The 13,392-nt window shown below is 44.0% G+C and overlaps 1 protein-coding gene across 1 annotated transcript in view; it reads right to left on the bottom strand.

Annotated features, from left to right (window-relative positions):
* Nucleotides 1-1,734: 1,734 nt before the first annotated feature.
* samd1b (sterile alpha motif domain containing 1b) overlaps nucleotides 1,735-13,392 on the bottom strand; it is a 66,836-nt gene continuing 55,178 nt past the window's right edge. The window contains exons 6-8 of the mRNA XM_060855150.1: nucleotides 11,143-11,236; nucleotides 8,465-8,576; nucleotides 1,735-6,900 (exon numbers count right to left, since the gene is read on the bottom strand). Of these exons, the coding sequence (XP_060711133.1) occupies nucleotides 6,751-6,900; nucleotides 8,465-8,576; nucleotides 11,143-11,236 (356 nt within the window). The 3' untranslated portion in view covers nucleotides 1,735-6,750. The remainder of the gene's footprint in view (nucleotides 6,901-8,464; nucleotides 8,577-11,142; nucleotides 11,237-13,392) is intronic.

Below are 13,392 nucleotides of genomic sequence, written 5' to 3'. Positions count from 1 at the left end.
CGGTTATACTCTCTTCCAATGGGCAGAATATGCAAAAGCTTAAATGTACGTACCAACAGGTTTAAGAACAGCTTCTTTCCCTCTGTTATTAGACTGCTGAATAGACCTCTCAATGTCGATCTTGCTTTTTGAGCACCTTCTCTGCGGCTGTAACATTGTATTCGTTGCCCTGTTCTATCATCCTATCAACTTTGCACTGTGTGACCTGACTGTGTTGCAGACAAAAAGAACTTTGCTGTCCCTGCAAAGGTACAGTGAAATGGCATAGTAGTATTATTGCTAGACTGTTAATCCAGAGACCCAAGTAATGTTCTGGAGACGAGGTTCGAATCCCACCACGGCAGATGGTGTAATTTGAACTCAGTAAAATCTGAAATTAGGAGTCTAATGATGATCATGAGTTGATTGTTGGGAAAAACCCATCTGGTTCACTAATGTCTTTCAGGGAAGGAAACTGCTATCCATATCCAGTCTGGCCTACGTGTGACTCCAGGGCCATAGCAATGTGCTTGAATCTTTACTGCCCTCTGGGCAATTGGGGATGGGCAATAAATGCTGGCTGAGCCAGTGCTGCTCTCATCCTATGAATGAATTAAAAAAATGACAATAATAAATCAAATCAAAACAAGCTAATTTTCAGTCAAAAAAGTGTATCCAAAGCACTTTGCAAATGGGGACTGTGAATATAAAATAAAGGGAATTAAGTGAAAACTTTACACTTCACTAGTTAAGGGAAACCTCTCCACCCAAACAGCAGTGAGACTCTGGAACCCAGGAGTGTTTGAAGTGAATGATCCAAATGTATTTAAGGAGAAATAAAACAAGCACAAGGCAGAAGGGCCATTGGGCTGCAATCGTAGATTTAGTTGAGAAATAGCTGGAGGAGACTCGAGTGGAACACAGAACAATAAGGATTGGTTAGGCTAAATGGCCTGATTCTGTACTTTATATCCTATGAATTTCTATGTAAACCTTTCATCTGAGCATTGCAATCAATTCTGGGCTCCAAATTTTAGTAAGAATGTCAAGGCCTTGGGAAAAGTACAGAAGAGCTACCGGGGATAAGGGAGTTTGGTTCCCTGGAGAAACTGGGGAAGTTGTGGTAGTTCACCCTGGTATTAAACAAGTTAAAGGGAGCTCTCAGAGGTATTCCAAAAGAGGAGCAGGAACCACATAAATAAGAGAATAAGCATAGAAATAAGAATAAATATTTTCACATAGAAATCTGAAAAACTCTCTGAAAAAAAATGGGGAGTCTGGTTCTTTCAGAATTTTCAAAAGGGATAGGTATTTGAAGAGAACAAATTTTAATTTCAATCTTTCAAAAAGAGGAGGGACGAACTGAGTGGCCTTCCGTGCAACCATCTCTGGTTGAATCTTCCAGACAAATTACATGCTCGTAGGTTGGGAACCATTTCCAAGTCCTGGCCTCACAAATCACAGCCACGTGCACTTAGCAGTGTGTTCTGGGAGGTGGTAAATTAACACACTCTCTGCCTAGTTTGGAATGGTGGGATAGTCACCAGGTCAGCCAGATACTAAAATGGACCTTCACTGCCTTTATAGTTTATTTCCTGCCCTCCCATCAATACCTGTCCCATTTCACAGAGCTCAGTGCTGGAGTTTAAAAGGGATTCTCTGAAGCATTTTGAAACATTATGTAATGCTATATTCAATGTGAGTTCTGTTCCAAAATGAACATGCAAAGCCATGCCAAGAAGCTGACCAGAATCGTTTTGAATCAACAAGTTTATTAAACACTTTTCATTTCAACATTGTTACTTATTGCTGGATAACATCTCGTTTAGCAAGAACAAGCTCTAAAAACCTATATCATTCATTTTGTGCATTCGATTCAAAACACATGGCTTTTAGTTACTCCTTTATAATAAAATAATTCAATTTAAACACACAAAATATTCTGTAAAGCGCATTGACAGCTGCTGTTTGCAGGGCTCAGTGTCTCAGCACCAGCCTGGAATGCCATCCCTACACAAAGGGAACAGTAGCCGTGGAAGATTCCACAAAGGTCCAGGGGGCCATGTGGAAAGCCATTGTTGCAGGCGTGTACCTTACTGCTCCCGCCTGCAGCACTCCTGAGCAATGAAGTTCAGCATGAAAGGACATACCTGTGTGAGCACCTGGGATAGAGCCCTGCTACCATAGGAATTCAAGTATGGCAGTTGAGAGCAACAATTCTGAAAACAGCACAGCACACGTGGAGTGCAAATGGAAAGCTGATCTTTCTCCAGCTAGACAAGACTTTAATGCACAGGAATAAATGCAGCAAACTTTTCATTTTGAATCCCTTTTAATAATTCCTAAAATATGAGTGCAGTTTTTCAACTTGCCCTCCTACCTTTAAAACCCTCACCTCCAGCCTGGGTCCTAACTTTGGGTCAGACTGCCCTCATTGATAAAAGTCATGACCACCATGACTACATTCTCTGCTGGCGAATGTCCAGAACAAGGGATTTTGTTAATATCAGAGTGGTGACGTTGAGAAGTAACTCTTCAGACAAAGGGTGGTATAAATTTGGAACTTGCTCCCTCAAAAAGCTCACTGGAGACTGAGACTAAGGAGACATTTGTTGATTAAAATTATAAAGTGATGTGGAACCATGTTGGGTAGATGGGGGTCAAAATACAGATCCATTGTCATTTAATCGCACAGCGTTCTCCTGTTCCAATGCCGTCTGACTAATGAGATATTAGCTGTCCCATGAACCCACCAACAAATAGCCCCTAGTTTAGCCATACATTGCGTCACATCTTCATGTGCTGTACAAGCAGAGTGCTTGCTGCCATAAAGATGCTAAACGGTGTGTGTACCTGAACCCAGTTGGATTACTTTCAAGTCAAGATCTTCCCTGCTCCATCCAACTCCATGAATTCTGCAAATGTACTGTAAGATAACCTGTGGCCCTGACACCACAAATTGGTTTCCCATTTCTGTAGCTTTAAAGAAGCAATTCTCACATAGGACAATTAATGAACAGTAGCCAGTTAAATCGAAAGTAACAAAATACCCTGTAACCTTCAACTTTTACAAGCTTAACTAGCAAAGGCACCTTCTGGTTTAGTAATTTTCAAACCTATTCCTCGGATCTGCAAATGAACCACCGCCGGAGGTAACAGCCTGTGAAAGGGTTCCTGCTGCAAGGCAAGTAGAGAATAAGCCAAAACATGTGGAAAGACTGATGGGGAAAATCAGTGGAAGGTCACAGGATAACCTGTTTAACTCAAGCGTTTAACTAAACAGAAAAAGTCTAAAAAAAAGTCACACTTTCAACTGATCATCTCAACATAGGATAGAAATCCTGCACATGAACAGAACCACTTTGAAGTCAAATTTTGCTCAGGCATAGTATAAAATTTAAAATGGCTCCTCACGCCAAAAATAGACTGACAAGAAATTAATCCGCTAAAAACAATGAAGTGGCTATATCAGTTACTTTCCCAGAGCAAAACTGAATTCAAGTTCATCCACGAGATAACACAAGAACTTAGTTTTCGGTTTCAAACTGAGCAGGATGAGAGTCTAGGAGAAAGTGAGGACTGCAGATGCTGGACATCAGAGTCAAGAGTGTGGTGTTGGAAAAACACAGCATCCGAGGAGCAGGAGAATTGATGTTTTGGACATAAGATCTTCATCACTTGTGGGCTGGGGGGCTGGGTTGAGAGATAAATTGGGGGTGGGGGGGGGGTGCTGTGGAGCATGCAATAGGCAAATGAAGATGGGGGAGAAGGTGATAAGTCGGAGAGGAGGGTCGAATGGATAGATGGGAAAGACGATGGACAGGCCAAGAGGGTGGTGCCGAGGTGGAAGCTTGGGACTGGGATAAGGTTGGTAGAGGGAAATGAGGAAACTGTTGAAATCCACATTAATCCCATGTGGTTGCAAGGGGGAAGTTGAGGCAGTCTTCCTCCAAGTGTTGGGAGGTTAGAGTTTGGCAATGGAGGAGGCCCAGAACCTCTATGTCCTTAGTGGAGTGGAAGGGGAGTTGAAATGTTCAGTCACAGGATGTGGGGTTGGTTGGTGCGGGTGTCCCAGAGATGCTCTCTGAAACGACCTGCAAGTTGGCATCTGGTCTCCCCGGTGTAAAGGAGACCACATCGGTCTCAACAGATACAGTAGATGACATTTGCGGAGGTACAAGTGAATTTCTGTTGGATGTGAAAGGATCCTTTGGGGCCTTGGACGGAGGTGAGGGGGGGAGGTGTGGGCGAATGTTTTGCACTTCCTGCAGCGGCAGGGGAAGGGGTCAGATGTGGGGTGTGGAATGGTGGGGGATGTGGATCTGACAAGGGAATTGCAGAGGGAATAGTCTCTCTGGAATGCTGATAGGGGAAGGGAGGGAAATATCTGCCAGATGAGGAAGGATCCTCTGCAGTCTTGGATGGGGGTGAAGGGGGAGGTGTGGGCGAACGTTTTGCACTTCCTGGAGTGGCAGGGGAAGGTGTCAGGAGTGGGGTGTGGAATAGTGGGGGATGTGGGCGGCACGGTGGCACAGTGGTTAGCACTGCTGTCTCAAAGCGCCTGAGACCCGCGTTCAATTCCCGACTCAGGCGACTGTGTGCAGTTTGCACGTTCTCCCTGTGTCTGCGTGGGTTTCCTTCGGGTGCTCCGGTTTCCTCACACAGTCCAAAGATGTGCTGGTCAGGTGAATTGGCCATGCTAAATTCCCCGTAGTGTTAGGTCAGGGGTAAATGTAGGGGTATGGGTGGGTTGCGCTTCGGCGGGTCGGTGTGGACTTGTTGGGCCGAAGGGCCTGTTTCCACACTGTAAGTAATCTAATCTAATCTAATGTGGATCTGACAAGGGAATTGCGGAGGGAACAGTCTCTCCGGAATACTGATAGGGGAGGGGAGGGAAATATCTGCCGGATGAGGAAGGATCCTTTGCGGCCTTGGATGGGGGTGAGGGGGGATGGTGTGGGCACAGGTTTTGCACTTCCCACCGCCTCATGTTGAACACTTTAACTCTCCCTCCCACTCCAAGGACATGTAGGTCCTGGGCCTCCTCCATCCCCAAATCTTAACCACCAGACACCTGGAGGAAGAACGCCTCATCTTCCACCTTGGGACCCTGCAACCACACTGGATTAATGTAGATTTCACCAGTTTCCTCATTTCCCTTCCCCCTACTTTATCCTGGTCCAAGCCTCCAACTCGGCACCACCCTCTTGACCCGTCCACTGCCTTTCTCATCTACCCGCTCCACCCTCCTCTCCGACCTATCACTTACTCCCCCACCTTAATCTACCTATTGCATTCTCAGCTAACATTCCCCCCAGTCACAGTCCCCTCCTAATTATCTCTCAGCCCCCAGGTCCAGACGTCTCATTGCTGTGAAGGGCTTATGCGTGAAATGTCGATTCACCTCCTCCTTGGATGTTGCCTGACCAGCTGTGCTTTTTCAGCACCACAGGGTGAGCGTCTGGAGGATTAACAGGATCAGAGCACACAGAAGTTAATGTAGTCCCCAATTCAGAGGTATATCTTTTCTCTCTGTGAGGCAAACAGAGGGACAGATACCACGCGTGGACAATAAGTAGCGGGTCTAAGTAATGATTAGGAATCAGTAAAGGCTTAATGGGCTGAAGGGCCTGATCCTTTGCTGTATTTTATTGTATTATAAATTCTTATGCCCACATTTACAATGGAAACTGACTATGTAAACACGTCACATTGTCATCACATCTCCCTGCCAGTGGTGATGCTGCAACACAAGTGCACAAAATGTAACAAAATGATTGGATTACATTAGCCAGGATTCTCTGAAAGCACGGACAAAAGAATTTTTGAATGTAAAAGTTGACCTGAAGTGCAAAGTCCTGAATTAAATAGTCTTTTTTGTTCTGCAGATTCATTTGCCAATATACGAAGTCCTGCAAGTGTGAGCAAGCAGTTAGAACTCCAGCTCACAGGATTACAAGTTAAGGCTTTTGTTGCATCTTGGAACATACAAATAATGTCTCATATAATAAAACTTTTAAAGTATACAACACTCCTAGCACCAGTAACAACTACAGCAAAACTCCCACGAGATTAATTCAAGAGGGTGTAATTGTAATAAGACAGAGCATGGGGACAACGTTTATAACAATCCAACTGTTCCATAAGCTATAGGCCCAACAAAGAGATGACTGGTCACCTTAGGAAGCTACAACTGAACTGCCAGTTACCACCCGATTGCACGGAGCTTTTCAAAAACCTTTGCTTCTTAGTTTCCAATCCTCTGGATGCGTGCAAGAAAAATACATATTCCCTCTTCGTGTGAACCATGGCGCTTCTTGTATCCTGTCAAACAGGATGACGGGCGAGTTTTGCTGACAGCCCCACTCCTATGTTTGAGCAGCACTTCAGTCCCATTGCAGCATGGCACACTCGCGTCACACTGGGGAGCAAGGTCATTTCTTTCTGTCAGACAAGGTGACAAGATCCTGGAATAAGCCCGGCACTCAGAGCTCAGCTACACCAGGGGGGAAGGGAGATTTGAGTGCAGTGTGGGTCAGACAGTGGTAGAAAGGCTTCAAACATGCCCCAGCCCTACTTTATACAAGACCAACACTTTTACTTCTTAAACAAACATCTCATTCCAGCTGGCATTCCTCCGTTCATAATAAAAAAATAAAAAATCAAATGAATTCAATTTGGGAATATGTTAAAGTGAGGCTGCAGTGGAATGTGTGCAGATGGAAGCTGGGTGTGCAGGACATATAATCTGCTACCAAAGGCAGTCACTCATCAGGACGAAGGAGCTTCATTGTTAAAATGCTGTAACTGCAGCACCTTGATGTGATATTCATATATCTTTAGTGCAGGGCCCAGTTTAATCGCCAGTCCCGTCAAAACATCATTCCTCTTCATCAGGAGCAGAGACTTGCCATCAATCTCCTGGAATATGGAAGATGAAGGATTTTCCATTAATTGACATTATTAGTTCACTGGAATCAGCTGCTCACTAACTTCCCCAGGCTTAGTGTACGTTTGCTCTCAGTTATAGCATCAAACTGTTTCAGGATTCCTGAAATGTATGTGCAAAGAGAAGTTGGAGATCCTTTCAGTGGAATTCTGACATCTACTGTTGGGGTACCAGATTCCTCCAATTTCCCAAAAAAAATGGTCAGTAAAAAATATCATACTTGGAAATCAATGTACTGGATCATCATTTTGAGGTAAGCATGGCAACTCGGACCTGCATGCATTATTCACAAGTCTTACTTTTGCTTCCTTCCAGATCGGGAAGCCTACATTCACTTCTGGGAGTATCAGACCCCTCTGAAAAAGTGGTCCAATGGTTACTGACAGTGCCTAGAGTCCAGATGGTGGCCCTGTTTGGTTTACTGTACTACCACCTAGCTTGCACATCTGTGAGCACTATGGGCAATTTAGCATGGCCATTTCACCTAATCTGCACATCTTTGGACTCTGGGAGTAAACTGGAGCAGCCTGAGGAAACTTACGCAGAAATGGGGAGAATGTGCAAACTCCCCACAAACAGTCGCCTGAGGCTGGAATCCAATCTAGTTCCCTGGCACTGAGGCAGCAGTGCTAACCACTGAGCCACCATTCCATCCTGTCAGCTTTTGCTAGGTTCAACATGCTGCTCTGTTTCTATTTGACCCAGCAAGTGTTATTTACCACAAAGGGGTCAGTTAGCTCAGTGGTTGGATAGCTGGCTTGTAATGCATCGTGATGCTGACAGCGTGGGTTCAATCCCACACCAGCCAAGGTTACCATGACGGACTTTCCCCCTGAACCTTTCCTCTCACCTGAGGAGTGGTGACCCTCAAGTTAAACAACCACCAGTCATTTCTCTCAGTCTTCCTCTCGCTAATGAAAGAGCAGTCCAGCAGAAAGATGCCTACTTTACTTTTTACCAACCACAGAAAAATAATTGATTTATTTCTGACATATGGTCCCTTGGCCAAGTAAGGCAGTGCTGAGACAATGAGTCAAAAACCAATTAAAAACTTGGGCAAGTTCAGACAGTCAGCCGGAGCTGGATGGAATCCTGACTACATTTACCAAGAGCCAGCTCCCAAGAAAAGCCATTTTGTTAACTTTGTCTTTATAAACGCTATCTTTAGAGTATGCAGCAGGTTAGCTCCTGGAATTCCTTGCAGCTACATGGGATCCACAATCAGAACCAGTGGCTCAAATCCTGGAAGTAGAGATTACTGAAAGCTGGAACCCTTCGTTCTGGAGCTTGGCTTGCAGGAAATCATTGTCCCAAACAATGCCACATAGAGACAGTATTCCACTGTTCACTAGTCCAGAATCCCACTGGAGTTAGTGCCAAATGTGGGACATGTACTTTATTGTTAAAGCTATTTCAAATACCCATTTTTAAAAGTATGCTCTTCCACATTACAGAGCTTGGATTCAGAAATGTAAGCTTAATTAAAATCAAAATGATGTGCAGGAATATAAGGCACCAGAGTGGTTCCACACTCACCTGATCCTCGAAAGCAGCAGCCTGCTCTGGGAATCCTGCCTCTTTAAAATAATTCACCACATCAGCAATGCTCCATTCAGTCGGATCGACAGGCTTCCCATTCTCTTCCAAGCTGTTAGCAAAGACACACCATCATTCCCTCCTCAAGCTGTTAACAAGCACACACTATCATCCCCTCCTCAAACTGTGAACAAATACACACCACCATGGAAATTACAGACCAGTCAGTTTTATGTCTGTGATAAGCAAGGTACTGGAAAGGACTCTGAAAGATAGGATTTATGACTATTTGAATAAAAATAGTTTGATTAAAGATAGTCAGCATGGCTTTGTGCGGGGCTGGTCATGTCTCACGAGCTTTATTGAGTTCTTTGAGGATGTGACAAGACAATTTGACGAAGGTCGAGCAGTGGATGTGGTGTATATGGATTTCAGTAAGGCATTTGATAAGGTCTCCTATGGTAGGCTCATTTGGAAAGTTCGGAGGTATGGGATATAGAATTTGGCTGTCTGGATACAGAATTACCTGACTGAAAGAAGACTGTGAATGGTAGTGGATGGAAAGTCACCTGGAGCTCGGTGACCAGTGATGTTCCACAGAGATCTGATCTTGGGCATCTCCTCTTTGTTGTTTTTATAAATGACTTGGATGAAGAAGTGGGAAAGGTGGGTTGGTAAATTTGCCAATGACACAAAGGTTGGTGGTGTTGTAGATAGTGTTGCAGGACATTGACAAGATGCAGAGCTGGGCTGACAAGTGGCAGATGGAGTTCAACTGGATAAATACGAAGTGATTCATTTCGGAAGGTCGAAGTTGAATGGTGGATACAGGGTTAAAGACAGGATTCTTGGCAGTGTGGAGGAACAGTGGGATCTTGGGGTCCACATACATAGATCGCTTAAAGTTGTTATTCATGTTGATAGGGTTGTTAAGAAAGGGCATGGTGTTTTGGCTTTGGTTAACAGAGGGATTGAGTTTTAGAGCCACAAGGTTTTGCTGCAGCTCTATAAAACCCTGGTTAGACCACACTTGGAATATTGTTGTCTAGTTCTGGTCACCTCATCATAGGAAGGATGCAGATGCTTTAGAGAGGGTGCAGAGGAGCTTTACCAGCATGCTGCCTGAATTGGACAGCTTGTCTTATGAAGAGAGGTTGAGTGAGATAGGGCTTTTCACACTGGAGAGAAGGAGGAAGAGAGGTGACTTAACAGAGGTGTACAAGGTAATGAGAGGAATAGATAGAGTAGATAGTCATGACTGTTCCCCAGGGCAGAAATGGCTGTCACGAGGGGTCATAATTTTAAGGAGGAAGGCATGGGCAGATGTCAGAGTTAGGCTCTTTATGCCGAGAGTGGTGGGTGGAATGCGCTGCCAGTGGTGGAAGTAGAGTCAGAGACATTAGGGACATTTAAGTGATTGCTGGACAAGCACATGGACGGCAGTAAGTTGAGGAATGCGTAGGTTAGGTTAATCTTAGATTAAAATAAATTGTAGGTCGAAACATTCCTGGAGAAGGGCTTATGCCCGAAACATCGATTCTACTGCTCCTCGGATGCTGCCTGGTCTGCTGTGTTTTTCCAGCACCACATTTTTCAACTCTGGTACTCCAGCATCTGCAGTCCTCACTTTCTCCCCGAAGGGCCTGTACTGTGCTGTACTGTTTTACGTTCTATCATTCCCTCCTCAAGCTGTTAAGAAAGATACACCGTGGCGACATGGTGGCACAGTGGTTAGCACTGCTGCCTCACAGCGCCAGAGACCCGGGTTCAATTCCCGCCTCAGGCGACTGTCTGTGTGGAGTTTGCACATTCTCCCCGTGTCTGCGTGGGTTTCCTTTGGGTGCTCCAGTTTCCTCTCACAATCCAAAAATGTGCAGGTTAGGTGAATTGGCCATGTTAGTGTAGTGTTAGGTGAAGGGGTAAATGTAAGGGAATGGGTCTGGGTGGGTTACACTTCGGCGGGTCAGTGTGGACTTGTTGGGCCGAAGGGCCTGTTTCCACACTGTAAGTAATCTAATCTAATCACTCTCTCCTCAAGCTGTTAACCAAGACACTATAATTTCCTCTTCAAGGTGTTGAAATATAATGGCTGCACTTCCTTCAGCACTAGGCAGTCAGTTAAAATGTAAAGAGGAAGGATTGCTGGGTAGGGAGTGGGAAAAAAAGGGTAGAGCAACTGTCTTTGTGATGATTGTGATTTTGAAGGAGAGTGGTTTTAATTAGTATATTTTTCTGAACTGAAAGAATCAAGCTCAAGGTGTTGGTACACAGTAAGCAAGTCAAACTATTTTATAATAAGTGCATTTTACAGATGCTCGGTATTGATGTGCCACTGCAGTGCAGTTGTGTTCTTGTGACATATCCCTTTAACAATAACTTTAGATGTTCGTTGGTGTTGAAGAAATAAGTTTGAAAGCTGCTTGTAAACTCCTGGCTGTGGGTCAGAGGAAATCAGCTTGGTTTGCTCTGAGTTTTCATGTTGATTATAATTAAGTTGGGGTATCTGCTGGAGCCACTGTAGATTTCTTGATGTTGTGTTGGAATCGTCACCTTTAAGGAGAAGGAAGATCGGAAGGCAGAGCAGAACATGCAGTGAACAGGAAGCTTCTGGACCAGGTTATGAGGGATCAAGCACAGAAATGGAGGGACATTGTGGACAATCCAAGTCAGGTACTTACAGGCTTCGGTCTGTGGGGCCATGCTCTTCAGGGACCATGTCTATTGGTGATGCTGACGGTGTTAGAAGACACGAGGCTCCACTAACCTCAGGAACTGTTCAGCAAGAGTAAAATACACATATCATACACTTACAGCCACAGGACAATGATAAAACACAAAACTTACACCTGGTAGAGACATTCTTTCAGGCAGCAACTTATGATCTGGATAGCACTGCCTGAAAGGGTGGTGAAAACTCATTCAAAAGTTGTTTTTTTATAAGGAAGTGGGACAAATACTGGAAGATGAAAAACCTGCATGGCAATGAGGAGAGTAAGGAAATGCAACTAATTCAGAGCTGGACTGAGTGGTTGTTTTCTGTGCTGTTCCTTTTCACAGCCTCAGAAAAATGATTTGCAGGAGCTGTTGTTGGACTGGGGTGTACAAAGTTAAAGATCACACAGCACCAGTTATAGTCCAACAGGTTTAATTGGAAACACACTAGCTTTCGGAGCATCGCTCCTTCATCAGGTGATAGTGGAGGGCTCAATCCTAACACACAGAATTTATAGCAAAAATCTACAGTGTGATGTTACTGAAATTATACATTGAAAAATTGATTATCTGTTAAGTCTTTCATCTGTTTGAACACTATGATAGTTTCACTTCTTTCATGTGTAAATCACAAAACATTCTTTTAAAAGGTTGCATTCCCAGGGTACCTGTGATAGCTAGACAAGATGTTGAAGGTGTTAGCCCCCTGTGTTCTCTGTCTATGCCATGATGTTTAGATTGATTCTAATCTAAAAAAGTGAGATAACGGAGTTCTACATCTATGCATGCAGTTTTTGAGCAAAGTACAATGTAACCCTGCAAGTACAAATTCACCCCACAAATTATATATAGCTAAGTTCGGTACCCATAGAGAGGGCCTCAACCGGCACATTGGGTTCATGTCACATTACAGGTAATCACCAGTGCACTATATATATATATATATATATATATATATACACACACACACACTCACACTCACACTCACACTCACACTCACACTCACACTCACAACTTCCAACTCAGATAGACACACACACACATGCAGACAGACAAAGACCCACATGCGCACACATATTTTGTGGGATGAATTTGTACTTGCAGATTTACATTGTACTTTGCTCAAAAACTGTATGCATTCATGTAGAACTCTGAGCTAGTGTGCTTCCAATTAAATCTGTTGGACTATAACCGAGTGTTGTGTGATTTTTAACTCAGAAAAATGGTACTGGATTTCAATAAAACCAGATTAGATGGGGTAAAAATACTTTCAATCTCCACTCTCTCCTGTTGATTTTTAAACTGCTTACTATGAGGAGTGAACATTGCTGGCAAAGTCAGTATTTGTTGAAGCTGGTGGTGTTGGTGATGGTGGACTTCATTCTTGAACCAATACAGTCTGTCTGGTACAAATCAAGTCTGGTACACTGAGCCATTTCAATGTATAGCTAAGAGTAACCAGACCAGGAAAGGACAGCAGATTTCCTTCCTGAAAGGACTGTAATAAGAGCAGGATGAGGGCATTTGGCCCACTGAGTCAGCTCCGCCATTCGATCATGCCTGATGTGTTTCTCAACCCCATTCTCCTGCCTTCTCCCTGTAACCCTTGGTGCCTTCACTAATTAAGAATCAAGGACATTAGTGAACAAGATGGGTTTTATGATTATCAATGGTCATGGCAATCAATTTGCTTATAGCAAGCCTCTTGAAACAGCAATGAGAAAATGATCAGAATATCTTATTTTTAAAAAGTGAGGTCGTATTTAACAAGGTGATACAGAGTGAGGGGTATATAACGGCCAAAGTGAACTCTTTTGCTTTTCTTCAAACATTACCATGTAGTCTTTCACACTCACCCAGAGGGGAAGCGAACTCTCCGTCTAATATCTCATTGAAAAGTGACACTTCTGACAGTGTTCCCTCAGGGTAACCCTAGTACTGGAGTGTCAGCCTAGGTTTTGTGCTCCTGTCTGTAAAGTGGGATTGAACCCACAACCTCAGATGTGAATGCACCACCTCCTGTGTCGAGGCTGACACCATCGAAGTGTGAAGAGTAAGTCTGGCATGTGTCAGCAACCAAGCAAGTTCTTAATCTCAACCACACTCCAATGGCAAACAAAATACTAAAGGTAAATCAGAAACACAGGGGAAATCACACTGGGCTTTTTTGTATCAGTTCACAGGCTGGAGTCAATGTTGGTGACATCAATTATGTC

The sequence above is a fragment of the Hemiscyllium ocellatum genome, chromosome 45 (assembly GCF_020745735.1).
Source record: "Hemiscyllium ocellatum isolate sHemOce1 chromosome 45, sHemOce1.pat.X.cur, whole genome shotgun sequence".
Taxonomy (NCBI): Eukaryota; Metazoa; Chordata; class Chondrichthyes; order Orectolobiformes; family Hemiscylliidae; genus Hemiscyllium; species Hemiscyllium ocellatum.
The sequence above is the reverse complement of the archived record's forward strand: the minus strand, read 5'-3'. Positions and strand labels throughout refer to the sequence as shown.